Source organism: Balaenoptera ricei, chromosome 19, assembly GCF_028023285.1.
Source record: "Balaenoptera ricei isolate mBalRic1 chromosome 19, mBalRic1.hap2, whole genome shotgun sequence".
NCBI lineage: Eukaryota > Metazoa > Chordata > Mammalia > Artiodactyla > Balaenopteridae > Balaenoptera > Balaenoptera ricei.
This window is the reverse complement of record NC_082657.1, coordinates 6918091-6943737: the sequence shown is the minus strand read 5'-3', so window position 1 is coordinate 6943737 and position 25647 is coordinate 6918091. Positions and strand designations below refer to the sequence as shown.

Genomic DNA, 25647 nt, shown 5'->3' with positions numbered 1-25647 from the left:
TTCGGTCTGGTGTTTCCAGCCACGCCCCCCTGAAGTGGTTTCTCTCACGTCCTCTCAGTTCCTCCCCTCCGTGCTCGAGCGGCCCATAGTATCTTCCAATTGCCGTATTCCCCGCCCCACACACCCTTTTCCCGGGGCTCCCCCAGCCCTATTTTGGTACACCCCGGCCACGCCCCCTCGCGGACGCTGTTGGTACGCGCCGCACTCCCCTGCTCGCCGCAGTGGTTTGGCCGCGGCGACCCTCTCCGGCGGTGCGTCCCCCGCGCTTGGTACAGCCCAGCCTGTCTCCCCCCCGAAGCCGCGCGCCCGCGTCACTCAGTCGGTGGAGCCCCCAGCTCGCTCTGTCCGCGCCAGCCATGGTCCGTCCGCGCCGTGCCCCGCACCGCTCCGGCGCTGGGGGCCCCCTCGGGGGTCGCGGCCGCCCCCTGCGGCACCTCATGGTGCGCGCCGCCCGCTCGCGCTCCTGGCCGGCCAGCCCCCGGGGCCCGCAGCCGCCGCGGATCCGGGCTCGCTCGGCCCCTCCCATGGTGAGCCCCCCGCCCTTTTTCCAGAGCTTTCCACGGCCCCGCCCCCGCCGGCCCCTTTCCCGGACTGGCGTCTTTGTCCGCGGCCTCCCCCCTCGGGGGTCTCTCCGGTGACCCGAAGGGTGGTCCCGCCTGGGGCCGGCTTCCCCGTGGAACCCCCTGGGTGGTACGCGTCGGGCTTTCCCCTTTGTTTCGTATTCGGGATGGGGTGGCGGGGGTGGGGTACGGGGGCGGGAAGGGCTCAAATTACTGCTGACTCCGCGACCCGATTTAAACGCGGGGTGGGGGGCGGGCGGGCGGCCGGCGTGTGTTGTTGTTTTTCCAATTGGAAAGTTGCTCTTTTTCCGGGCAGGAAATCTGGAAATGGGGGAGGGGGCTGGGGGGACGGCGGCGAGAGGGCCCCGCATCGCGCACTGGCGCGCCCAGGTGTTGCCCCCGGGGGCGTTCTCCCTGGGCCCGCACGCGTCTTCACGGCGCCCGTGGTGTGTGCGCCCAGGGTTTATTTGCACGCTCGCCCAGATGTTGGGTGCCCCTACTGATGGCAGTAGGCCAAGTAAGTCTAGATCTTAAACATAAACATCTAACTTTGCAGGTATGCTAAGTTACATATGCTTCCCGAGACCTAAAAGATGCACATACTTGTCAAAAATCTTAAGGTTTTTCTGGAGCTGTAAATCTACATATCCCGACGTTTCACGCACAGCCAAGCCGTGACACGCTTGCCCAGATGCGCGTTTTACCCTAACCTGGCGCTCAAGCTCCCTTCTTAAATACCCTGCCCCAACATTGTGCGTGGCGGGGAGCTGTGGCAGCTCCACACTAGCCTTAACCAGGTTTTCTCGGATCTTGTATTCAGGTACCCGGACTCTGAACATCTCTCTAAACTTAAACATCATCCTTCACTCCATTGCCTTCTCCGTTCCTTAGCGTTCATGTCTGCTTGTTCAGAAGCGCCTCCTGGGTCCTTAAACGTACATCTTAAAGCTTTCATTCTTCTTCCAGGTACTAAATAGGCTTCCAATGCAGTGAGCAACAGAACAGGTGTGGGAGGCATTTTACACACGCCTGCCCAGATGTGAGATTTCCTTTAGGATTGCACGTAGGTCTAGCCCTTAAACATGGTCCTCCACCTTGACATGCATCCTGCTTTCGGGGAGACCTGAGCTTAAGCATCGCTGGTTTTTACACCCAGGTTAAAACGTGGTCAACCTGGTCTCCAGACACAAGCAGAGTTTAAACAGGTGTCTCTGGTGCTCACATTAACTGGGCCCTAAAGTGAGTTCACCTGGATCCCAAAGTCTCCTCCAGGTGTGTGATTTAACTGGGTTTTCTCAGACGTTATGGGCTTTGGCTGTGGTACCTGCACACCCAGGGCTACAACAGTCTTTCTCCGTCTCAGACGCTCCAACCATGTTCTTACACCAGGATGCTCTCTGCTTTTCTTCTGATCTCTTACGGTTGCCTGAATCCCAGAACCTCCTGCCCAGGTGGAGAGTATGCTTGCTCAGGTTTTTTTTTTTGCTTTTTAAGCTTCTACAAAATACAGTTTTTCCTGCCTGTTGTTATTCTGGGGTAGAAGACACCTGTGTGCTTTATAGGAAATTTGGAAAATACTCATTAGTAATGAGATGAAAAGTAACAACTATTATTTATTTCTGCTGCCTGGAAGCACCTACTAGGGAGGTTTTCAGGGTTTCCTGCTGTCAGGCTGTTTCAAAGCCTTGTTTGCTTTGAGATGTTTTGGGTTTAAAAAAAAGACAACTGGGGAGTGCCTTGTGAGTAAATTGTGTAGCTTTCCTTGGCCTTATTGATGGAACTTCTGGTGTTTTGCAGATGCTCTCAAGACGTTGTGTTTGAGAGACCCTTCCAGGTGTTGTCAGATTCCCTGTTGTAAATGTGTCCCCACCTCCCTGGAGAGTTCTGTTCTGTGTGTGCTTCTGGTTCCTTCCCGCCTCCCCGTGGTCAGCCTGATGTGGCTGCAGCCTGGGCTGTGCTAGGGAAGGCTGGCAACTGCCTGGGGAGGTTGGCGGGAGCCAGAGAGGAGAGTCTGGATTTTCTTTCTCCTTTTTTTTTTTTTTTTTTAAATTAATTAAATTATTTATTTTTACGGCTGCATCGGGTCTTAGTCGCAGCATGCGGGATCTTTTGTTGTGGCACGTGGGCTTTTCTAGTTGCGGGCTCCAGAGCACATGGGCTCTGTAGTTTGAGGCACGCAAGCGCGGTAGTTGTGGCACGTGGGTTTAGTTGCCCCGCAGCATGTAGGATCTTAGTTTGCCGACCAGGGGTCGAACCCGTGTCCCCTGCATTGGAAGGCGGATTCTTTACCACGGGACCACCAGGGGAGTCCCTGGATTTTCTCTTGAGGGCCTGGGAGAGCTTTGGAAGGGTTTTGAGCTTGGATGGGATGGGGCAAACCAGTGTGCCAGACAGACAGACACAACCCAGGCTGGCTTGTGCGTCGAGGGGGGAGCTTCAGGGAGGCTCTGGACCCCCAGAGAGCTGCTTCTGAGTTGTCTCAATAGAGGAATCAAAAATTGATCAGCTCGGGAGGATGAGTGGGGAGCATCTCCTGAAGAAGGTGGGGGGGGATGGCCCGCTAGGATGCGAGCACAGCTGGAGCAAAGGCTGGAAGGGACCCTGCATGGGCCAGTGTTGAGGTGACAAGTAGCCTTGGGGCGGGGAAGGGTCCTGGGGTGGCAGCAGGAAAAGGACATGGGGGGTCAGCCACTCAGGGTCTCGACCCTGGGAGAAAGGGTTTGGAGATGGCCTTGGGGGTTTTGCAGCTGGGGGTCGGGGTCTCATCGTTGGGATGTCCCTTCTGGGGTATGTGGGGGACAGCTCCCCTAGCGGGCCCCTCAGCCTCAGTTTCCCTACCCCCTCTGCCACAGCAAGGTGCTCGGGTCTTCGGGGCCCTGGGTCCCATCGGGCCCTCCTCGCCCGGGCTCGCCCTCGGGGGCCTGGCCGTAGGTGAGCACCGGCTCAGCAACAAGCTGCTGGCCTGGAGCGGCGTCCTCGAGTGGCAGGAGGTGAGCGTCCGCGTCAGGTCCCCTTGTGAGTCTGCGGGGGGCTGGGGGCTGGCCCCAGGGGTCCCTTCTGCCCCTGCAGGTGGGGGGCAGGCCTGGGCACCCAGGCTGTGTCCAGTGACCCCTCCGCTCCCACCACAGAAGCGCAGGCCCTACTCGGACTCCACGGCGAAGCTGAAGCGGGCCCTCCCCTGCCAGGCCTACGTGAACCAGGGCGAGAACCTGTGAGTGGTGGGCAGGGGGTGGGCGGGCGGGCAGCGGGGGCGCTCCCCTGACCCTCTTCTTCCCGCAGGGAGACCGACCAGTGGCCACAGAAGCTGATCATGCAGCTGATCCCGCAGCAGCTGCTGGTGAGGCCCCACGCTCTGCTGCCCACCCTGGCCCCAGAGCGCCCGCCTGGCCCTGACCCAGCTGTCCCCTTGTCGCCCCCAGACCACCCTGGCCCCAGAGCGCCCGCCTGGCCCTGACCCAGCTGTCCCCTTGTCGCCCCCAGACCACCCTGGGCCCCCTGTTCCGCAACTCCCAGCTGGCGCAGTTTCACTTCACCAACAGAGACTGCGACTCTCTCAAGGGGCTCTGCCGCGTCATGGGCAACGGCTTTGTGAGTGGGGCGGGGGTGCTGGGGGCGGGCGGGCGGGGACAGGGCGAGAAGGGCCCCTTGGAAGCACCGTGGTGACCAAGTACGGCGGGAGGCAGAGCTCTGCTGGGACAACCCAAGGCAGGTGGCAGGGTCCGGGTGACCTCTCCTGGGGGGCATCCCCGTCCCTGGAGAGCAGAGGAACCCAGCCCGCCTCCCGGCCAAGCTGGAGCCGCCCCCGGGCACGGGAGCGAAGGAAGGGGCCTGGGCCAGCCCTCCTGGGACCCAGGAGCTTGTTGGGGCCATAGCACATGGCAGGGACTTGGCATTTGGGGGCGGCCAGGGGGAAAGAGGGAGCCAGCAGTGGAGATGGCCTGCTGGGACTCAGTTTCCTCACCTGCGGTCCTGGGGCCACTGGGAGGAGTGAGTAAAGCACTCGAGGCGGTGATTTGGGGGCGTTGTGAGTGCTCAGTAAATGCAGCTGGTGAGATTGTTAGAGTTGGGGATTCAGACACAGGATGCAGTGGGCGTGGTCCCTGCAAGCCTCTCAGGTCTGGGCCACAGCACCCACGTGTCTGGGACCAGGATTCAGCCGCTGCCCACACCCCCCAGGGCTCGGGCTGTGGGATGGCAGGTGCTGGGAAAGGGTTGGGTTGAGGTGGGAGGAGGTTGTCTGCCTGGAGGACTCAGCTCTGGGGTCCTCTCCCTTTCCTGGTCCCCTTTGGGACAGAACCCCCTCCAGCTCCTGGCTGCTGCCTCCGGGGGGCGCTGTGTGCCACCGTTCGATGCCTGGGCGGATCCCCTTTTCTTCTGGGTTGTGACTGGTGTGGGGTCTCTTGTCTGCTCGGTCACCCCTTCATTCAGCACCGTCTGCTTAGGGCCTGGGGCCCCCAGGCTGCAGGGAAGGTGGACGTCAGCACGCGCCCTCCATGGCCTGTCCGGTTACGCTCCGGGTCCGGCTAGTAGCTCTGGGAGAGCCGATCGCACATGGGTCCAGGAAGGCCAGGGGTGGGGTCCCTGAGCCAGCGGACCCCAGGGCTGAGAACGCGCATGCCCCTCTGTCTAGACACCCTGGGTGGGGACGTGTGTGAGGCTCAGGTTCTCCCGCAGTCCCACCAAGGAGGCAGTAGCAGCTTGTGTAATGAGCGTTTATGTGGAACTTACTCTGTGCGCCGTTGTTGTGCCGTTTTACACACGGGGAAACTGAGGTGCACAGGTGACCTGCCTGAGGTCACACAGCTAGGAGGTAGCAGAGCCAGGTTTACGCCCAGGCAGTCTGGTCCTGCGTCTGTGCTCTTAACCCCCGGGCCTGGTGGCCTCCGTCAGAGGGGCCCAGCAGCAAACTCCCCAGGACAGGGCTGACCTCGGGGCACGTGGGCGGGAGGTGGAGCCCTCTCAGGACCCTCACCCGGCACATGGGGCCCCAGCCCTGACCCCAGAGTCACGGTGGGGGGGACACCGAGGTGCACGTTCACAGGCTCCCAGAACGACGCGTTTTGGCTGCACGCCGCTCCTTTAGGGTCCTGGTGTTAACCTTGAGGACTTCTGTCCCGTCGTTCCCCCCACCCACAGGCAGGCTGCATGCTCTTCCCCCACATCTCCCCCTGCGAGGTGCGCGTGCTCATGCTCCTGTACTCGTCCAAGAAGAAGATCTTCATGGGCCTCATCCCCTACGACCAGAGCGGCTTCGTCAACGCCATCCGGCAGGTCATCACCACCCGCAAACAGGTGTGCCCTTGGGCCCGGCCGCCGCATGTGTCTGAGGCTTTAAAGGACGAGGGGCTTGAGGGGTCCGACAGGGTGATTCCCGGCAGGAGGGGTGCCCGTGGGGAGCAGGGAGGCAGACGGGCAGGCGGGTGCACTCATGGCAGGAGGGTGCCCTCAAATCCTGGCTCACGCCCCACCGGCTGTTCACAGTGCCCCCTTCACCGGAAAGTGTCCCAGCTTGTGCGGCAAGTTATACAGCTGCCCAGTTCTTAGAGGCAGACCCTGTGAGCCATGTCCCCCAGGCTGAGGGCGGGGGCTTGGCCCAGGGCATGGGGGGCGGGGGTGGTCTGTGAGGGGCAGGGCCCGCTCTGGGGAATCCTCTGGGCCTGTGGGCAGACTGGAGGCCGGAAGCCAGGCAGGAGGCCGGGCCGGGCCGGGCCCCGGGGGCAGCAGGTAGATAAGCTCGGGACTGACCGACTGGGGGCATGGAGGGCTCCGGGGAACTGCTGGGGCGCCAGCCCACCTGTCTCCTCCCCCAGGCAGTGGGACCCGGTGGTGTCGCGGGCCCCGTCCAGATGGTTAACAACAAGTTCCTGGCATGGAGTGGAGTCATGGAGTGGCAGGAGGTGAGCCCTGGGCGGGCCCGGGTGACCTCGGGACCAGGGCATCCTCGCCGATGTGGGGCCCCTCCCACTCCTGACGTCTCCCCTCTTCTTCCCAAAAGCCCAGGCCTGAGCCTAACAGTCGGTCGAAGAGGTGGCTGCCGTCGCACATCTACGTGAACCAAGGGGAGATCCTGTGAGTGTCGGGCAGGGCCCAGGGGCGGCACTCGGTGAGGCCTGGCCTCCTGACCCTCGTCCCCGCATCCCTGCAGGAGGACCGAGCAGTGGCCGCGGAAGCTGTACATGCAGCTCATCCCGCAGCAGCTGCTGGTGAGTGGGGAAGGCGGCACTCGGCTTGCCTCGGCCTTGGGGCCCTGGGGGAGGCTGCCTGTCAAGCAAGTGGAGGTAGGCGGGGCGGCGGGGCGGGGCCTGCTGCCATGTGGGCGTGAGAGGCGGCGTGGCCCTGGCGCCCGGCCGAGCCACCTCGGGGCCTCCCCGCAGACCACCCTGGTGCCGCTCTTCCGGAACTCCCGCCTGGTGCAGTTCCACTTCACCAAGGACCTGGAGACGCTGAAGAGCCTGTGCCGGATCATGGACAACGGCTTTGTGAGTGGGCTGGCGGGGCCCAGGGCCAGGTTGATGGTGGGACAGACAGAGCTAGAGCCGCTCGGTGTTTAAAAACTGAAATGAGATTAAGAGTGGACGATTCCCCAAAACTGGCTGGGCGTGATGGTAGCCGTGGGAAAGCGTGTTTGCTCTGTGCCTGGACACTGGCTCCCCTGGGGCTCTGGGCGGTCCTGACCCCATTTTACAGATGGGGAAACTGAGGCTCGGAGGCTGTGCCGGCAAGTGCTGGGCGGGAACTTGGACCAAGTCTGGTTCGGGCCCCCGGGGCTGTTCCCCGCTGCTGTCTGGGTTTACTCAGCTGAGGAGGCTGACATCACCCCGAGCACCGACTCTGTGCTGCCAGGTTTTTACCTGCCGCCTTCCTCTTGCTCCCTTCCCCTGGGACAGGGTGGAAAACCTGAGGCTCCCAAGGCCCTCACCAGGCAGGGCCATCTGTCTGCCTCCAGCCCGAGCGAGCTCTGAAAGCCCCCGGTGCTCATCTGCTGGTGGGCCTTGGCCAGTTCTCCCCTCTCTCCGGGCCTCGGTCTCTCCATCTGTGAAGTGCGGAGGTCGGGCCTCGTGCTTCTGAAGCGCAGCTGTCTGTGTCCGCTTTGTGGGTGTTCGCTGTACCGGGTCATAGCTGTCCCCGAATTAGCTTAATGTTTCTCTCTAAGTCAGCCGAAGTCATCATAGCTGTGCCATTGTGCGTTTGAGGGGCTGGTTGTGTATTTTTTTTTGCGTTAAAGAGTTTAAAAGTGGGATTCCCTCAGGGAAACTGAGGCCTCGAGGACCGTGGCCGGTCCTCCCTCGGCCCACTCGGGCTCCCCTCATGCTGTCAGCTCAGGGGGGTGCTGTGAGGGGCTTCCTCCTCGCTGCCTGTCACCACTGTCCCCTGCGGTGGCACAGAGGCCCGAGGGCAGGCATAGCCCCTTCTGGCTCTGGGGGCCTGCGAGTCCTCGAGCTCTCAGCCTGGGTTTGCTCACCTGTAAGATGGGGACGGTGACCCCTGGGCCCTGGAGAGAGAGGATCCTGTGAAAGGCGTCAGGGAGCGCTTGGTGCCTGTCGGTGCTGCGGTCGCTGTGACGCTGAGCCACGTCCCAAGCCGCGGTGACCGCATCGCCGTGGGCCAGCACCGCCCAGCCTCTCCGCCCTCGGCTGCCCCGGGGGTCGCAGAGTGGACGGAGCCCTGGTGCCCGGCCTCCTGGGGCCAGATTGGCCCCTGGTGTTTGTCCCCCGCCGTGGCCCTCGTGCGCAGTCGCGGTCATGGCTGTGGCTGGTCCTGTGGGCGTCCCGGGTGCTGGCTGGCTGGCTGGCTGGCTGGCGTGGGGGCCGCAGTCTCGCTGGAGCTCGTCGAGCAGCCTCCTGGGCTCGGCTCTAGAGCCCGCTGGTGCTTGCGCAGGCGCCTCTGGTGTCCTGTGGGAGTGGTGACGGGGCTGAGGATGGCGGCGGGGAAGGCCCGGCGTGCCCCGTGGCGCCCGTCTGCCAGGGCGCTGACCCGCGTGGTTTGCGCCCGTGTCTCGATGGGGAGGAGCGTCTGCGCCGAGGGCCCGCCCGTGACCCCGCGCTCCGCGCCGCCAGGCGGGCTGCGTGCACTTTTCCTACAAGGCCTCGTGCGAGGTGCGTGTGCTCATGCTCCTGTACTCCTCCGAGAAGAAGATCTTCATCGGCCTCATCCCCCACGACCAGAGCAACTTCGTCAACGGCATCCGGCGCGTCATTGCCAACCAGCAGCAGGTCCTACAGCGGAACCTGGAGCAGGAGCAGCAGCAGCGAGGGGTGAGGCGGCCGTGGCCGTGGCCTTGGCCTACCTGAGCCTGTCCCCGCCCCCCGCCCCCCACCCCACCCCACCCCACCCCACGGCTGACGCCTCCCTGGCTTCCTTCCGCACAGATGGGGGGGTAGTGGCCACCCCCCCGGGCTGGGCCTCTCCAGGAGCCACAGACGAGGCCCCCGCCGAGACTGGTGAGTGGCAGCTGGGCCAAGGACAGGATGGACCCTGGGAATTGCGTGGGGTTCGGGAAGTAGTGTGACCCTGGCCTTGAGAAGACCAGAGCAGAGAGAGAGAGGCACGCGTGTCCCCCACGGTCCCAGGCCTCCTGGGAAACGCCAGCCCCGCTCCCCACCAGGCGGTGACAGGAGCAGGGGTTTCCAGCCAGGGGCAGGGAGGGCAGGGAGAGGCTCTTCTCGTCCCCGGGGCCCTGGAGCCTCACCTGCCCAGTCCCTCCCACTATGCCCCCTGCCCCCAGGTCAGATGCTTCTGAGCAGAGGCCCGTGGGGGCTGCACCTGCCCAGTGAGATGGAGGACAGCGTCCTGAGATATCTCCAAGGACAGTCCCCACCCTCGTACGTTTCCCCAATAAAATCTTTTAAAAGCCCTTTGGCCACTGCGCTCTGTCCAGACACCCTGGCTCGGGAGAGGCCAGGCCCCTCCCAACAGCAACTGTCCTCAGACCCAAGTGCCGTCCCCAGCCCACCCCTGAGTGTGGACACGGCTGAGGCCTGGGAGTGTGCATTTCTACCATTCGCAGGAGAGGGGTCACCTCTGAGATCACTGTCACCTGAGCCAGGAGGGGACGCTGCAGTTCACGGAGCTGCCAGGTCTGCGTGGTGCTTGCTGGGCCGTGTCTTCCAGGGTCTTTGCACAGCTGGCTGGCTGCTCCTGGGGTGCAGCCCCCGACTCCCGGCATTGCCAGGCTGCCCTCCTTGCCCTGTGGGTTCCACAAACCTCACTTAGCTGGAAGCAAACACAAGGCAATGCTAGGCCGGTTCCAGTCCCGTGCTGTTGGTGGCGTGCCGCAGGCCTGGCCGGGCTCTCAGGCGCCCTTTGCTGCTGCAGGTCCAGGCCATAGCCCCGGGGTTCAAGTCCAGCGTGCAGAGCACCTCACTTCTCACGGAATCTGAGCTCCAACCCTTGGCCTCGGGTCACGTCTTGCTAAAACTCTGAGCTTGCTCTGCAGCTGGCAGCTGCGTGCAGCGAACTCCACTCGGGCCCTGCCAGCCAGGATGCCCTGGCGGCCATCTGGAGCGCCAGCAGCCGCAGCCTGGAGAAGCCGGAACCCCCGTCCACAAGAGGCAGTTGTCCCCAAGGTGGGCTGAGTGTTTAGCTTGAGGCAAAGTTCCCAGCAGTGCCTTCCTGGGAGACCGGGCTGGTGGGCCTGTGCTCCCAGCCCGGCTGGGAGCAAAATGCTGGTCAAGCATGAAGAAAAAGAACATTTATTGTGGGGTGGGGAACAGGCGGGGGGTGGGCGTCGGCTCAGCCCTCTGAGAACTGGCGGTACAGCCGCTCGAGCTGCGGCGCCACGTGGAGCCGGAACGGGATCTCCAGGACGGCGGCGAAGCCTTCGGCCAGCGTGGGGGCCTCGAGCTGCTTCCTGGCGGCAGAGGGTGGTGGGTGGAGGTGAGGCCCCACGTACAGGCTCGACCTGGCGTCCCTCCCTGCCCCCGGCGCCTACCTGTAGCCGTAAATGACGATGTCGGTCACGGGGATGTGAGAGGAGTCCGTCATGTCCCGGAACTGCGGGGGGCGGAGGTCAGGCTGGCCAGGCCGGGGCGGGGGGACGGGGCATGTGGGGGGGCTGGGGAGGCAGGGGCCGGCTCACCCGGTTGTTGTGGCGTGCCTGCTCCAGGGTGGCGCTGAAGAGGAAGCAGCGGCAGGGGACGCCTGCGTCTCGGGCACACTTGATGTACCTGTGGGGGCCGGGGAAGTGGGGAGCTGGCAAAGGGCCCGGGGCCCACCCTACAGAGGCCTCCCCTGGGACCCCAGTACCTGGCCCGGCTCTGGACGTCCGGGTTCGTATTGTCAATCACGACCCGTTTCCTTTGCTTCAGAGCCGCCTCGCACATGGTCACGCAGCGCTGCCACGAGCCCAGAGTGTCCTGGGGAACCCAGAAAGAGTAGGTCACGGATGGGGGCCAGGAGACCCAGGGGGACAGCACCAGAGAGGAAGACCCAGAGATACAGGATCAGGGATCCAGGGTAGGGGTGAAAGGCAGAGAGAGGGGGGCAGGGACCTGGAGAGAGGACCTGGGGGCAGGGGGCAGAGCCGGAAAGAAGGACAGATGCCGGGGGAGCAGAGACCTAGAGGACAGCTCTGGGGTGGGGGGGGGGCGGAGGGGAGGGACTCAAGACCAATGGAGGGGCTGCGGATGAGGTCCTACCCTGTTCACGTGGACGTATCCGGCCGACACGAGATGCTCCTGGAGGAAGGTGGACTTCCCAGCTGTGAAGGGCGCAGCATTAGTGGGGGCCTGAGAAGTCGGAGCAGGGCTGGGGCTTCTGGTGGGCAGGAGTCTCACCCCCAGGAAATCCCACGGCGACAACCACCTCGGGGTCTGAGCTTAAGAGGGAGCTGGACTCAGGGAGGCAGAGAGGCCCAGAGCAGGAGACGGTCCTCTGGGAGGGGCAGACATGATGAGCGAGACCCCCTCCCCATCCCTGCATGCCCCCCACTCTGCCCCCAGCCCGCCCCTCGGGCCTCACCGGGTCAAAGGCTGGGAGCTCGAAGCGGGCCATGGGCCATTTCAGAAAGAACTCCTCTGGCGTGGCGAAGGGCAGGCCCAGGTTGAGGGCAAACTGGGGGCAAGGGCACACGTCAGACTGGGTAGTGGCTGGGCTCGGGGGGGGGCAGGGACTGGATAGAGCGGGCCTCACCAGGCGGTCAGCGCAAGAGAAGTCTTTCTTCTTGCGCCCAGGGGCCCAGTTGGCTGGGCGTCCAGCTGCATCTGGAACACATGGGAGGATACAAACCCGTCTCCACCAGGAACCTTGGGGACGGGGGTCCCCAGCCCACCTGCATCAGCCCTGCGGACCCACACATTTCCCCACCCCCAGGCCCTTACCTCCCACAAAGACGCTGTCCCCGATGGAGATGGGCACGCCCTCGTTGGCCTGGGGAGGGACAGGTGATAGACGACAGGCAGTAAGGAACCTATTCACACATCTATCCCCCCCAGAGCACTAACGGGTCCTGCCGGGATGCTCAGCTTGGTCTGTGCCCCACATGAGGCCTATCTCTAACCTCTCATGCTCCACACCCAATCCATCAGCGAATCCTGTCGGCCCCGCCCTCCGGCCACTTCTCACCCCCTTTGCCGGCACCACCAACTCGATCCTGGCCACCAGCACGTCTCTGGAATATTTGGTCACTCCGTCCTGGTCTCCTGGCTTCCACTTTCGCCCGTCTGTTCCCCAAACGGCCGCCAGAGGGCGCAAGTTCCCACTTACCGCGGCTCCGGACGCTCTCCTCCCAATCCTCCCGGTGGCCACGTCGCTGTGGCCCACGAAGCCTGAGAGCCTGACCCCTGCTCTCTGACCTCATACCCCTCACTTTCCCCCTCACCCACTCAGGTACAGCCACACGGGCCTCCTCACTGCCCATGAGCACACCAGGCTCGGTCCCACCTCAGGACCCTTGCTCTTGGCGTTACTCCTACCTGGACCACTCTTCCCCTCAGATACACACATGGCTCCCTCCCTCAGCAGCTTTATATCTTTACTCAAGGGCACCTCAGAGAGGCTTTCGCTGAGCTCCGTAGGTAAACCAACACCCTGCCTCATCCTCACTCTGCTATTTTACACATCCGTCAATGCATTTATAGTCTGCACCCTCCCTGATTTGGCAGCAGGCAGGCTTGTCTTGTTCACTAATATTTTCAGCTCAAGAAGCTGTTGAACTTCAGAACAAACGCACACCCAAACGAATGAATGGATCCATGAGTGACTTCTCTCTCCACCACTGTTTTTCACAGTTTGTGAGCACTGGCCTCACATACCAACACTAGGACATGATAGCAAAGAAACTGAGAAGGCCAGCCCAGGGTAGGGGATTAGAGGAAGGTCATGCACCAGAGACCCAGAGTGGGGAGGCAGGGCAGAGAGCAAGGGGCCACAGAGGGAAAAGGAGAGCCATTGGGAGTCCGAAGCTCACCTGCTCCTGCAGGTGGTCCCACATGCCGATCACCGGCTTCCGGTACAAGCCTGCGTGCGTGGCCACCAGGACCTGTGGGTGGGGCAGAGGTTAGACACCATCCTTGGCTCCTCCTCCAGCACCCAGAGTCCTTCAAGGGCACATGGGTCCCAAGGATGCTACCCTGACCCTCACCAATCCAAGGAGAGCGCCCGGTGCCCTGGAACTTGCTACTTACAATGGGTGTGTCAGCATAACCCCACCCGGGGCCCACACCCCACTCACCCAGGGTCTCTGTTCCCCCCACCTCTCCAACTTGCTCACCATGTCATACCTTCTCCCTGGGTCTCTGTTCCCTCTGTCCCATCTCGCTGTCTCTGTTCTCCTCTCTCTGGGTCCCTGTTCCCCCCCCCACCCCTGTCTCAGAGTCTCTGTCCCTCCACATAGCCCTTCAGCCTCTCTTACAGCCATACCTGAAAGGGGACCCCCAGCTTCTCCACCACAGCCTCCACCTTGGCCTTGAACTCCTCCGCTGGCAGCTTCCCGCGCCCAATGCCCATCTGGTTGGTGAAGATCACCAGCTGGGAAGCGGACGGGTGTCAGCCGGCGCCCTCCTCATCAGGCCCGGACCTGCCCTGTGAACCCGCCACCACGCGCGCACGCGCACACACACCTTGTAACCTTCGGCGGCCAGTTCCCAGAGCTTCTGTGTAATCTCTCGGTACAAGATCCTAGGGCGGGTGTGGAAGAGCAACGTGACGTGGAGCCCGGAGTGCACCTCACCCACCCCCTCCTCCTGTCTCTTATCACCTCCAGTCACTGGGGCCAGTGGGAAAGACCTTCCCCGAACGTGTGGTGATGAGGGTCCCATCCAGATCAAAACCGGCCACCTGGCGTTACCCAGAAAAGAGGAAGAACAGCACTGTTACACCTCTGATCCCCCTCACTCACAGGCTGGTTCACATCAACCCTGCAAGCTGGGGACTATTACCACCCACCCCTTACAGATGGAGAACCTGAGTCACAGCGGGCCTACACATCTTATGTAAGGACAAGGCACAGCAAAGATGCATCTCGGACACTGAGTTCAGAGAGTGAAATCTTCACTCTACTACCTCCTATTCCTCCTGAGCCCCTCAGTATTCCAATCTTTAAAATGGGTTTCAGGGCTTCCCTGGTGGCGCAGTGGTTGAGAATCTGCCTGCCAATGCAGGGGACACGGGTTCGAGCCCTGGTCTGGGAAGATCCCACGTGCCGCGGAGCAGCTGGGCCCGTGAGCCACAATTACTGAGCCTGCGCGTCTGGAGCCTGTGCTCCGCAACAAGAGAGGCCACGATAGTGAGAGGCCCGCGCACCGCGATGAAGAGTGGCCCCCGCTTGCCGCAACTAGAGAAAGCCCTAGCACAGAAACGAAGACCCAACACAGCCATAAATAAATAAATAAACAAATACTTAAAAAAAAAAAAAAAAAAGGCAGGCCTTCCTCTTTAAAATAAATAAATAAATAAAATGGGTTTCATATCCGACCCAGTCTCTTCCCCTGGCCTCTTTCACCTCGGAGGGCTAATAGCCATAAAAATCCAAACAGGAGCTAAGTTTTGTTTGGGTGTTAACTGCATATAAGGTGCTGTGTTCCCTCAGTCCCCAGCGTGGGCCTCACCTTGCCCCGGGGCTTCACACCAGGTGCCGTGAACACTAGCAGCTTCTGGAAGCTCTCCCAGCCAGGGGATGACTTCCTTATCCGCTTTTTCTGCTGTTCATCCTCCTCCTCCTCCTCCTCCTCCTCCTCCGGGGCCACAGGAGGGGTGCCTGGTGGAGTGTCTGGCTGGGATTCTGGCGTGCGAGCCTCTTCCCAGCGCAGGGTCAGCGGGTGGAGGCCATTGACCAAATACAGCGTGTCCCCCACCCCCAGAGAACCCTCCAACCCTGTTCTCAGCTCCTGAGTCCCGGCAGTTGAGGGGTTAACTCCCAGCTGGAGAGAGAGAGAGAGAGAGGGAGGACTCAAACTGGCTCCACCCCCAGCGGCAACCTCCTCCAATCAAATAACCCGGGAAAGGACTCGCCTTTCTCCACCAGCCAATCAGATCCTTAAGTCCCGCCTCTTCACCTTGTACCACCAATCAGGGCTCTGGGAAGGTTATAAGCATCCAGTCTTACCCAATTTAAACGGGGATGGATGTTTACCACATTGAAACAGGCACACCTGTTCCCCTCCCAGAATCAGATTTTCCCAATTGGGCCTGTTCCCCGCTGGGTGGCGATTCTCCACACCCCCCACCGCCACTCCACCCCCAGGCCCCTTGCTAACGAACTGGTACCTGTTTCACTGCCACCGTCCGAGTCTCAGGGTCAGCGACCAGCTCCACTGAGGATTGAGGGGGTGGAGTCAGGATTTGAATCCTTGTGTGACTGCTTCCCTCCTTACTGGGGAGCATGGCCAACTTCAGACCACAGTATGGGGCTACAGCACCCATCCGGCAGGAGGAAGCAGTTTATTTCTAAGTAGAATTGGCTCACTCCTTGACATGCAGTACCCAGATAAAGGCCTTAACGATTGCCTGTGTCACTGGTCCTCGCCTAGGGGCAGGGCAGGTATTTTTCCGTATAGAATTGGCTTCTCCTTGACAACGCAGACCTTGGCAAGATGCAGGTTCTGGGCTTGGCCCGCTACCACCCATCTCTGCTTAGCAATATGCACTTTTCTCCATAGGATCGTCTCTCTCCTTGACAAGGGTCGTGGCCTGATTCAAGCCTTCCCGGTGGCCTGTGAGTATCGTCTTCCCAGTGACAAAGTGTCTCGGGATTGACTCCATCCGCTCCCGCCCAAGGTGTCTGGCTAGTTCCAGGTCAGGCACAACCTTTTTCTTCCTGTGCTCCCCACATGCCACCTACCAACTTTAGGACTGGCTGCACCACGCAATTCCTGGACTATCTTTCCCATTGATTGTGTTCCCGCTCCTGAAGCGGACCACACCCCCTCCAGCTCAGGCTCCTCCCTGCCCACCTTGGTTTCTGGAGCACTTCCGGTCGGTAACCTGCGTCAAGGGTCCCCGGCCCAGCACCAGGGCTTGCCCACCCAAGGGCAGGAAGATGGGAGGCGCTCCCCCAGGGGGGCTCTCCAGCCACAGGCGGCCCTGGGCCTCCACCTTGGCCATCCTGGGAGCCGGCCTAAAGGAAAGTAGGTTAATAGGTTTGAGCGGCAGCCCTCAGTTGCTAAAGGAAGTCCCGCCTCCTCTCACCCTCTACACCAGGAATTCCCTTCATCCGCTAAAGGCTCCGGAAATCCCACCCACTCGCCGGCCTGGGGCTCGCGCCGTTTCCCAGGCGACGACGCCCCACTCCTTCCCTCCGGAACCCCGGACTCCAACTTCCCACGGCAAAGGCTGAGAAACTCTAGCGCTCTCGCCTCGGCCCCACACTCACCCTTGCCCGCCGCTTGGCTCACTCGCCGCTTCCGACCAGGGAGGGCCTGCCGGAGGCGCTCTGCTCGCAACTCGGCCGGCGGCTGCCTCTGTTTCTCCGCGGACGGAAATGACTCGTCCTACCAAAGTGGGCGGGGCATTGGCTCCGCCTGGCCATAAGCCCCACCCCTTCCCAGACACGGTGCCCCTAAGGTCCCTCCGCTGCTCTGACCTTCATCTCTCCTGATGCAGTATGAGACGCAGGCCAGTAGGGGGGGTAGATTCCCTGTTCACACATTTTTTCCTCTTTCCACGTTGAACTCTAATTTTCATTCCCTTTGCCGGAGACAGTTATAGCGGGAGGAAATTCTCGTTACGATTATTGTCAGTCGAAGAAACCCCGCCCCGACAGCAACCCTACCCTGGATGCTGCAGTTTTCTCATCTACAGTGTGGGGATAATCGTTTCCACTTTGTGGGGTTACTAGGAAGATTAAATGAGTTAGTACATGTAAATAACTTATAAAAGTGTCTAGGTGATAGTTTGCCCTACGTTTTGTCTGTTGTCAGCATTCCATCGGTGGTGGTCTGATGGGACATGGGGATTCCGCGTTTACATCTTCGGACCAGGCGCCACTTGTTCTCTAACCTCCAGCTGTCTTACGTTAGTCAGAAAACTCCCGGCCTCAGCTGGAGGTTCCTGGCTTTCCTGGGCACTATGTGGGCTCAGGAGACTGACTCATTAAACTATTCCGATCCCAACACTCAAAGCCCTGAAGATTGGGACTCCACGATCATACAGGAATGGAATCCTTCCTCCCACCCCGTGAATCTCTCTTTTCTTGTCCGTAAAATGGGGACGAGTCCCATTCCCAGCGTTGCACTGAGAAGCAATGAGACGCTGCTAATTTGGCTCCAGAAAATGTTAAATGAATACCCACAACACACCTCATACTCATTTGTCAGAGGTAAAGCTCTTTAATCTCAGAGCGCCCCTCCCAACTCCCGATCCCGACCCTCCACTCTCTCCCCCACACCAGGGCCGGAGAGTGAGGCCCCCTGCCCCCCACCTTGGGTGGACGAGGGCCCTTTAAGGCACCTGTGGGGGTGGGGGGAGAGGGGCGGGAGCTGGTAACGTCCTGGATGCAAGGACGGGTTTGATTGGCAGGCTGTTGTGGGATGGAACCAATGAGAGGGTGTCAGACGCAGGAACAGGATCGGGCCATCCCTGAGGGGGCCAGAGGGACAATTGTCTGGACTTCGGCAAAAGACGACCCCCAGCCCCAGTAGTGTAAAGAACGTAAATTTAAGGCCACAGGCCAATCCTGGGCACAGGAAGAGGGTTGGCCACGCCCCCAGAAGTGGAGCCAATCAGGTGGGGGAACTCAGGAAGGGTGATGGCTCTCTCGGGAGATTGGTCAAGCCCTTTACAGTGTTCGAGCCAATCAAGTGAAGGAGCTGCCCGTTCACTGTGCTGAAGTCGAGGGCCACTACCCAATCCTGGAGCTTGACTGTGCTCTTTCAGGAATGGAGCCAATGCCGTGCGAGCAAAGCCCTTGTTGCTAGGCGGAAAACGACGGAGTTGGCCAACTAGCCACGCCCCGATCGGGGAGCGAGACAATCCCTTAATAGAAAGAATCTGTCGCTGGGCAGAGAGAAAACAGACCCAATCGGGAAACTGGACAGGCCTCGCTCATCCGCGCGGGAGCGGTCGTGGGCTGGAAGGGCGGCGGGGGTTGGCAGGGGCTGGTCAATCCTGGTGGCCCGGGAGGCCGGTCCCGGATCTGACTCGGATTGGCGGGCCCCGGGGGCGGGGCAGGGGTGTAGTGTGGGGGTGGGGCGGACGCCGGGCCGGGAAGCTCCCTGGGCCTCAGTATTTCCGCTTCAGCTTCTGGAAGTCGCTGGTGTTGAGCCGTGGCCGCGGCAGGTCCCCGAAGACCTGAGTGTCCTCGGCCTCCCGCAACACCAGCGCGCGCATGCTCGCCGCGATACGGTCCAGGTCCGGCGAGGAGGGCTGCGGGAACGGCGACACGGACGGGGTCAGAGCCTACACCCTGGGCTCCAGGTCCCCTCCTAGCACTTTTGCCCCTGCGATGCCTACGGCCAGGAAGGCCCTTCACCCTGTCCTGCTCCATTTAGGGCTCTGCCACCCAACTCAAAACACCACCTCCTCCAAGAACCTTCCTGCTCCTCTCCTCCCCCCATTCTCGGCCTCCTATCTGCACACACAGAGGCCTGTCTCACCGCCGTCCTTCCACATAGTGGAAGTGCTGCCTGTCTGCTGACCATCACAGCTGTGTGCACCCAGAGGGTCTCACATCTAAGGATCCGGGTTCGGGATTCAGTCAGGTTCTAATCAGGCTTCTGCCACCCACTAGCTGTCAACAGGGATTTTACCTCCCTAGGTTTCAGTCTCCCCTTCGAAAAACGGGGCTGATAACAGGGTCTGAGATAATCAGCATAGTGATTGCTAAAGAAGGGTGAACGACCATGTCACCAGCGTCGTAGAGAAAGGAGCCCTCTCCCTGTCAGTCTCCACTGGGGAGGGGTCCTGTCATTCTGCCTGCAGCCCCAGCACCTAGTACTACCTCCCTTAGGGCCCCTGTCACCCTGAGCTGGGCCTGACGTCCAGCGGAATGGGAGAGGCCACGAACAGAAGCTGGACCCGGGCCCTCTCGGAGGCCAGCCCAGGACCCAGCACTCAGGCCTCAAAGGTTCAGTTAATTAACTGTGTTTCCACCAATGACAAACAAGGACAGCAGCAGCTGATGGGCCCTGCTAGTCTGTAAATGAGGACACTGAGAGGTGTCACAGGGAGGGGGAACCATGGGATGCAAGGCCTCCTCCCTGCAAGTCCATAGCTCTTTTCCAAAAGTAAGCTAGGTTCCAATCCCAGCGCTGCCCCTTACGGGCTGAGTCTCAGGAAGTCATGTGTATTCTCAGTGCCTCAGTTTCCCCTCTGCTTCAGGGAGCTTTAGTGATGGGAGATAAGGACCCACCCAGGCCAGCCCAGGAACTCCATGTGTAGGACAGTGTGGGAGGGAGGAACAGAGGACAAGGGAGGTGGCACAAATTCCAGGAGGGGCCAGGAATATGTGGGGTGGGGGTGGAAGGTGACCTGACCCCTCTGAGCCTCAGTTTCCCCATCCGGAGGGGATACTAAAATACTTGTGCCCTGTGCAGACCACGTATTCTATAAGTGGAGCTGTTCCTGGAAAGGAGAGGCTGCTTTCTCTACAAGGCACTGGGGCACATTACAAGGCTGCGATAGTTAAAACTGCAGGGCTCTAGCCCAAGAGCCAGCCTTATGAGTAGGAGGGGAGGATCAATCCTGAGAAACGTGGCATCCACGTCCGAGGGCTTCCTGGAGGAGACAGCTCTGAGCCCTTCCTGACATCCTCCTCCCCACCTCCCATTTGCCCCTCACCGGCCCGTTCTCCTCATCGGATGACCGAGCTTCTGTCCTCTTCTCCTTGAAGGCCCAGACGGGCACGGACACGGGCAGGGACTTGGCGTACTGCTGTGTGGGCAGGGCTGAGGCCGGGGGCACTGAGTAGGCTGGGGGCCCAGCGGGGGTCTCCTCGCTCAGGCTGCCATCTGGGAGAGAAGGTGGACTTCAGCCTCTGTCCCTGCCTTCCTCCCAGCTCCCCACCCCCCTCTCCAGGGATGGGGACAGCCTGTGACACTCACCATCCGTGCTCTCAGGGTCTGACTCGCAGAAGGGGGGCAGGTCCTGGAGCGTGGTATCCTCGTCCATCACAAAGAGTCCTGTGGATGGCATTAGAGGCCCAGGCCAGTTGAGTCCCGCTGGACTCCATGCGCTCTAGACTCCAGCCACTGCCACCGCCTCCCCGTTCCCTGCACTGGCCAGGCCCTTGCAAGCCTCGGGGCTTCTGGAATAATTATTCCCTCTGCCACGAACACCTTTCCCCTGGTTATCTGACTGGCCTTCGGCAGAAATAAATCCAGTTTCTCTCTATGTGGTACATCCCCAGGTGAAAGCAACTGGCTGGACGAACATGAAATCTGTAAGATCTGTTTGGGATAAACTGACTCAAAATACAGGCTGAGAGAAATATGAGATGATTATGATCCCTGTTTGACAAATGGGGACCCGGAGGCACAGAGAGATTCACTCACTTGCCCTTAGTCCCACATCTAATAAGTGGTGTCACCAGGATTTGAACCCAGGCCACCTGGCTCCAGAGTCTGTGCCCTTAACTCTATGAGGGTTTCTCCAGCAACAGTGAGGAAGTCAGCCATTGGTAGTAGCAGTAACAAATGAGTAACTACTTACTGGATCCCCCACCCACCCACTGCCAGAGAACTCCTACTCACTCTTCAAAGCCCTAATGTTACAGTGCAGTCTCTGGGAAGCATCCAACCTCCACGTTTCCCCCAATGCAGCTAGTTGCTTCTTCAGCTGTTGCTTGTATCCCTGACTCCTCTTTAACTCCTGTCTTTGCTCTCACAGGCATTAGGCACCCCAGATTTGGAAACAAGTTCTGTTCTACTCATGCACCCGGCTCAGGAGGCTCCCTCCCCCGCCATGGCCTCCACAGGGCACTGCTTCATGTCAGGACTCCAATTCCTTGGCCAGACCCAGAGTCCCTAGAGAAAAAACCCCAAGTTGGCTTTCTCTGTGCCCAGCATCTCCCAGCACAGAGCTGGCCCCCGGACGTGCTGGAAGGAAACTGAAGCTCAGAGAAGAGAAATGATTCGCTCAAGGTCACAGAGTGAGTCACAGGCAAGCCTGCAGCTTCCATGAACATTAGGGCTCAGAGACAAGCAAGCTGTACCCCTCCAGAAAAACCCACTGAGGAGGCAACTTACCAAGAACCACCCCGGCCCCTGCCCCTGCCCTTCTCACCTCCATTATCGCTGACGCCCAGCCGCTCCCCAGAGGTCTCTGTCTCCGTTGGCTCGTCCTCGTCCTCCTCATCTTCCTCCCTGGCTAGGGTAGGCCGGGGTGGGCTCCGTGCAGGGCTGGGCGGCTGCGGTGCTGGTGGGGGCACGGGGGGCCGGGCGGCGGCGGCAGCCCGGTGGGCCAGGGCGATGTCGTGGAGGCAGCGGCGGGCAGCCTCGGCCAGGGCCCCTCGACCGTGGGCTGCATAGGCGCAGGGGCCCGGGCGAGGGGGCGGGGGGGGCGCAGCCGTCAGCAGCACCAGCTCCGTGCCCGTCCGGGCCCGGAAGCGCTCGGCAGCCCCCACCACCGCCTCCCACAGCTCCTCGGGGCGCCCCGACGCCATCCGCGCCCTGCGGGGCAGAGCACGACACAGTGGGCTGAGGCTTGGCTGACTTCGCCGTCCACACCCAGCCCCGTGTGTCCACCAGCCCCTGGACTCCACCCCCATCCCTCCTCTCCACCTGATCCCAGCTGAGCTCCGCATCTTTCCCCCAGCCCCCTACTCCCCCAGGGCTCCTCCCCGTCCAGCCCTCCAGGCCCTGTCCTCAGCCCCCAGCCCCATCACTCGTCCCCACAGCCCCGCTCTCTCCTCTTGGCCCTGCCCTGTCCAATACGGGAGCCATCAGCTACATGTGACTAGGGAGCACTTGAGATGTAACTGATCCAAAGTGAGAGGTGCCACGAGTGTGAAATCCACTCGGGGTTTTCGAGACTTAGCACAAAAAGGTAGGATGTAAGATATCTCATGAGCAATCTGAAGTTGATTAAATGTTGAAATGATCATATTTATTTATGCTGGCTAAATAAAATATAGGGTGAAAGTGAATTTCATCTGTTTTCTTTCCACTTTTTTAATGTGGCTCAAACAAGATTTGAAATTATGCAGGTGGCTCAGATCATATTTCTGATGGACGGTGCAGCCCTGGACCATCGCCCCAGCCTCCAGTCCAGCTGGCACACAGCCCCCCAGGGGGTCCTTCTACCCCTGGAGCTGCCTCAGCTCCTCCCCCGCATCCCCAGGACAAGGTCACAGCCCCTTAGCCCGACACTGGAGGGCCTGCCCCCGGCCTCACATCCTTACACGCTCCTTCAGTCAAGGTGGACCCCCTCTACCTGGACCACTTGTCGTCCATGTACTTGTCACTCCTGCACTCACCCCTAGCTCAGGTTGGCCCCTCCCCACCTGTGGGCTCCCACAATGTCTGAGTGACCCCCGTTCTAGCATATATCCCCCTGGGAGCACTGCCTAGATCCACATCCATTTCCCCAGCCAGTGTGGGCGTCCCCTGTCAGATTCATCTCTGAGACACCAGCCTTGCCCAGCACATGCCAGGTCTCAGAGAGCGGGGGTTGAGCAGAAAATGGGGTGCTGGCTGTCCTCTGCCCACAAAGCTCTTGCACTTCCTACAAGACTGTCCGGCAGGTCCTCTGGAAGTCTTCCCTGACCCGCAGGATGGATCAGATGCCTTCCCTAGACCCACAATGCCCTGGGCTACCTCCACTATAGCTCATGTCACACGAGCTTGTGACAGCTGTACCTCTGGCTGCCTCCTCCATCAGAGTATGAGCAACCCGAGGTCAGTGATCCGTGGCCCCAGGACAGGTCTGCCCTAAGCAGATAATCTGCTTGGATGCATCCCCTTACAAGGTGAGAAGAACAAGGGACAAGGGGCCTGGCTTCCTGCCCTGACTGCTGTGTGACCTTGCACCACTGAATGGCCTTCTCTGTGCCTGTCTTCTCCCTGTAAACCAGTGGTTGAGCTAGGCCTGCTGGGCCGCTGAGGAGCCTCCGCAGAGAGGCAGCAAGCTCCCCGTCACTGGAGGGATTCAAGCAGGGCTGTGATCTAGCCCTCCAGGGCTGTAGAAGTTTGATTTCAATTCACAGGCCCTTTGTGACTCAAGATCATAGAAGCCAGTGTTTGCTGAGCACCTACTCTGTGCAGGAACTCTGTACCTGTCATCTCCCCTCCTACCTGACCCACAAAGGTGGGAGCTGTTACCTTACATATGAGGCAGTTGAAGCTCACTGAGTACAAAGCCCTTGCAGTGAGGCACAACCAGTACCAGTCCTGACAGACCCTGAAGCAAGTTTATACCACACCTCCCACAGGCTATGCAGGGACCCGAGTGTGTCATCAACAATCTCATTCCACCCTCCCACCAGCCCTATGAGGGAGGAGCTATGATCACCCCACTTTACAGTTGCAAATGGAGGCCCGGGGAGATTCAATATCTTGCCTGGGGTCATTCAGCTAGAGAGATGGACGGCTGGGACCTGGATCTGGCAACCTGTTCTTAATCCCAAATGCCATCCTGCCTACCTTATGAGGAAAGATTTATGATCTCCTAGTCCAGATGGGAAAAGTGAGGCTCAGAGAGCTTAAGGCACTGGTCAGAAGGCACACAGCTAGAAAGGGCAGAAGTGGGGTGAAACTGCTGTCTGCCTGACTCCAAAACCCAACAGAACTGGGAGCTGCACAGGGTCTCACAGCCACTCCTTGGGTCATCCCCATCTGATGGAGGAAACTGAGGCTCAGGGCAGGGAAATGACTGGTCCAATGTCACAAAGCCTTGTAGTGCTAGGCCAGGGGGCTCTCACTCCCTTGGGACACCAAGATTCAACTCCTCTCTTAGACGACATCTCTAAGAGCAGATCAAACTCCTATAGCTTAGAATAGCTGAAAAGAGTGAAGTGGGAGTGAGTGGGTCATGAGGGTCCCACACACCTCAAAGAGGAGAAGGGTGATTCACTCAGACCTCTCTGCCTAGGCTTGGGAGCTCTCTGGCGTCGGTTACCCAACAGGAGAGTAGCCAAGCCAAGTACCCCACAGGAGAGTCTCCCACCCCTTCAGCTTCCGGAGGAAGTCCTGTATCTTCCAAGGAGCTTAGAGATGGAAGATCCCCCCTCCCCGCAAATGGAGGTGTTCAAGATTAGGGAGAGAGGGAGGTAAGACCTGTCCTCCACAGGAGGAGGAAGGGACAGGTAAGGTGACTGGCCTTTTAGGATGAGGTGAGGAGATGAAGTGAGGAAAGTGACTCCAGGAAGAGACGAGGAAAGAGGAAAAGCCCCCCAAGGAATGAGGGATGCTAGCGAAGTCCCCTCCAACCACCTGTCAAACTGGAAGTAAACCCCTCCCCCGCCCCAAGGTGGGAGGAACTCGAGGATGCACCCAGGGGCCGGGGGCAGGTTAATGTCTGGGGTCTTTCTCTACCGCTCAGAGTCCCCACTTCGCCCGGGGGTCCAGGGAAAGACCCACTTCTCTAGGAAGAAAACAGGAAAGCCCGCCCAGGTGGGGGCCAGGACCGGAAGTCCCTCCTTTGGACGGGTGAGGGGCGCCCCGAGGCCCCACCGAGTAACCCCCCGACCCTGTGGACATGGTCCACGGCCAAAGTAAAGATCCTAGTGGGTCTAGAGACCGGAGGATAAGGCTGTCTAAGCGTTGCCTCGGGTCAGACACGACGGTTCCCGCGGGGGACACCTTTCCAGCGCTCAGCGTAGGGTCACTGGGCGATTTCTGCCCTCTGATCTACGCTGGCTATACCCCTCCCGCGAGCGGCTCGCCCTCCCTGCGCCCCTCTCCTCCGGACTGCCAAATTCTCCCCACACCGCGGTTCACAACGCCGCCTCCACTCACGTGCCCGTAGCCAGCATGGCCGGCCCGGCACCGTCGCCGCCCTCAAAAGACATGGCGGCGCCTTGCGTCACTTCCGCGTGGTTGGCCCACCTCCAATCTGCACACTCCGCCTCCCTTATCCCGGCCGCCCGAGACCAACATGGCGGCCACGGGGGCTTCGCCGGATCACAGTGGGGCAATAGCGACGGCAGGGTGCCCATAAGAAAGATGGTGAAAGAAAAGCTTCAGCTTGCTCGGAAACATTTCCCCAATAAATACGGGGAAAATGCGCACGCACACTCAGGACCACAGTATACTAATGCAAGCGACCTAACGTCCCTCCCCCATAATAACCTCTTCCACAGAACTGGTGGAAAGCAGGGCCCGTTAATGACATGGCAACCAGCCTGGCATCATTTGCCCATAATGTATATATGGGCTCTCTCTCCAGCCTATCCCCCTCAGCACCAAGGCTGGCAAAGATCCAACATGGCATCCTTTCTTGCTTCGGTTTGCCCAGCTTCAATATGGCGGCTCAGAACGCTTTCTCTCGCCGGTGACTCAGGAATTCGTCTGGGACCGCTTCGTCCCCGGGGATACTGACGGCTTCATCCCGTTAACCCGAGTCCTTCGGGGCCTCGTGGGATGTACAGCTCCTCTCACCTTTTTCTTTAACTGTTTCTCTCTTCCAGGACCTTGCTTTCGCGCCCCGCAGAGAGATGGGACTGCCCCGCATTAACATGGCCGCAGCTGACCGGCCTTGTCCGTGCCCTCGAGCAAAA

At 60.4% G+C, this 25647-nt stretch overlaps 3 protein-coding genes across 5 annotated transcripts; 1 reads left to right on the top strand and 2 right to left on the bottom strand.

The window, feature by feature from the left end:
• Positions 1-170: 170 nt before the first annotated feature.
• PTOV1 (PTOV1 extended AT-hook containing adaptor protein) lies at positions 171-9414 on the top strand. 2 transcript variants are annotated; one of them, XM_059903893.1, is made up of 13 exons: positions 171-527; positions 3413-3550; positions 3689-3771; positions 3840-3897; positions 4041-4148; positions 5697-5852; positions 6371-6457; positions 6556-6629; positions 6706-6763; positions 6935-7039; positions 8618-8815; positions 8930-9001; positions 9286-9414. In XM_059903893.1, the coding sequence occupies exons 1-12, from the start codon at positions 357-359 to the stop codon at positions 8939-8941; spliced, it is 1248 nt and encodes a 415-aa protein (XP_059759876.1). In that variant the 5' UTR covers positions 171-356; the 3' UTR covers positions 8942-9001; positions 9286-9414. The 2 variants fall into 2 exon arrangements, with proteins under 2 accessions (XP_059759876.1, XP_059759877.1); XM_059903894.1 differs by having other exon boundaries at positions 172-527; positions 8693-8815.
• An 822-nt stretch (positions 9415-10236) lies between these two features.
• On the bottom strand, positions 10237-16486 carry PNKP (polynucleotide kinase 3'-phosphatase). The gene is made up of 17 exons (XM_059903892.1): positions 16369-16486; positions 15950-16113; positions 15264-15310; positions 14606-14917; positions 13756-13835; positions 13619-13676; positions 13419-13526; positions 12967-13038; positions 11879-11927; positions 11691-11761; positions 11520-11612; positions 11336-11432; positions 11198-11259; positions 10806-10915; positions 10639-10726; positions 10492-10553; positions 10237-10410 (listed from the first exon to the last, which is right to left on the bottom strand). The coding sequence occupies exons 2-17, from the start codon at positions 16098-16100 to the stop codon at positions 10293-10295; spliced, it is 1578 nt and encodes a 525-aa protein (XP_059759875.1). The 5' UTR covers positions 16101-16113; positions 16369-16486; the 3' UTR covers positions 10237-10292.
• An 817-nt stretch (positions 16487-17303) lies between these two features.
• AKT1S1 (AKT1 substrate 1) lies at positions 17304-25626 on the bottom strand. Of its 2 annotated transcripts, none has more exons than XM_059903896.1 (5): positions 25529-25626; positions 21216-21601; positions 20036-20113; positions 19773-19942; positions 17304-18359 (listed from the first exon to the last, which is right to left on the bottom strand). In XM_059903896.1, the coding sequence occupies exons 2-5, from the start codon at positions 21592-21594 to the stop codon at positions 18216-18218; spliced, it is 771 nt and encodes a 256-aa protein (XP_059759879.1). In that variant the 5' UTR covers positions 21595-21601; positions 25529-25626; the 3' UTR covers positions 17304-18215. The 2 variants fall into 2 exon arrangements, with proteins under 2 accessions (XP_059759879.1, XP_059759878.1); XM_059903895.1 differs by lacking the exon at positions 25529-25626 and adding an exon at positions 24887-24950.
• Between the last annotated feature and the right edge of the window lie 21 nt (positions 25627-25647).

Excerpts from the sequence above, each read along its gene's own strand:
- PNKP (XM_059903892.1), bottom strand. The coding sequence starts at position 16,100 with ATGGCCAAGGTGGAGGCCCAGGGCCGCCTGTGGCTGGAGAGCCCCCCT. Across the intron at positions 10,727-10,805 it reads GACGTCCAGAGCCGGGCCAG|GTACATCAAGTGTGCCCGAG; the intron begins GTACTGGGGTCC and ends CGGCCCCCACAG. Across the intron at positions 10,411-10,491 it reads ATCGTCATTTACGGCTACAG|GAAGCAGCTCGAGGCCCCCA; the intron begins GTAGGCGCCGGG and ends CTCTGCCGCCAG.
- AKT1S1 (XM_059903895.1), bottom strand. The coding sequence starts at position 24,939 with ATGTCTTTTGAGGGCGGCGACGGTGCCGGGCCGGCCATGCTGGCTACG. Across the intron at positions 21,602-24,886 it reads GCCATGCTGGCTACGGGCAC|GGCGCGGATGGCGTCGGGGC; the intron begins GTGAGTGGAGGC and ends TCTGCCCCGCAG. Across the intron at positions 19,943-20,035 it reads AGACCCTGAGAGCACGGATG|ATGGCAGCCTGAGCGAGGAG; the intron begins GTGAGTGTCACA and ends CTTCTCTCCCAG.
- PTOV1 (XM_059903893.1), top strand. The coding sequence starts at position 357 with ATGGTCCGTCCGCGCCGTGCCCCGCACCGCTCCGGCGCTGGGGGCCCC. Across the intron at positions 3,772-3,839 it reads GTGAACCAGGGCGAGAACCT|GGAGACCGACCAGTGGCCAC; the intron begins GTGAGTGGTGGG and ends TTCTTCCCGCAG. Across the intron at positions 4,149-5,696 it reads GCGTCATGGGCAACGGCTTT|GCAGGCTGCATGCTCTTCCC; the intron begins GTGAGTGGGGCG and ends CCCCACCCACAG.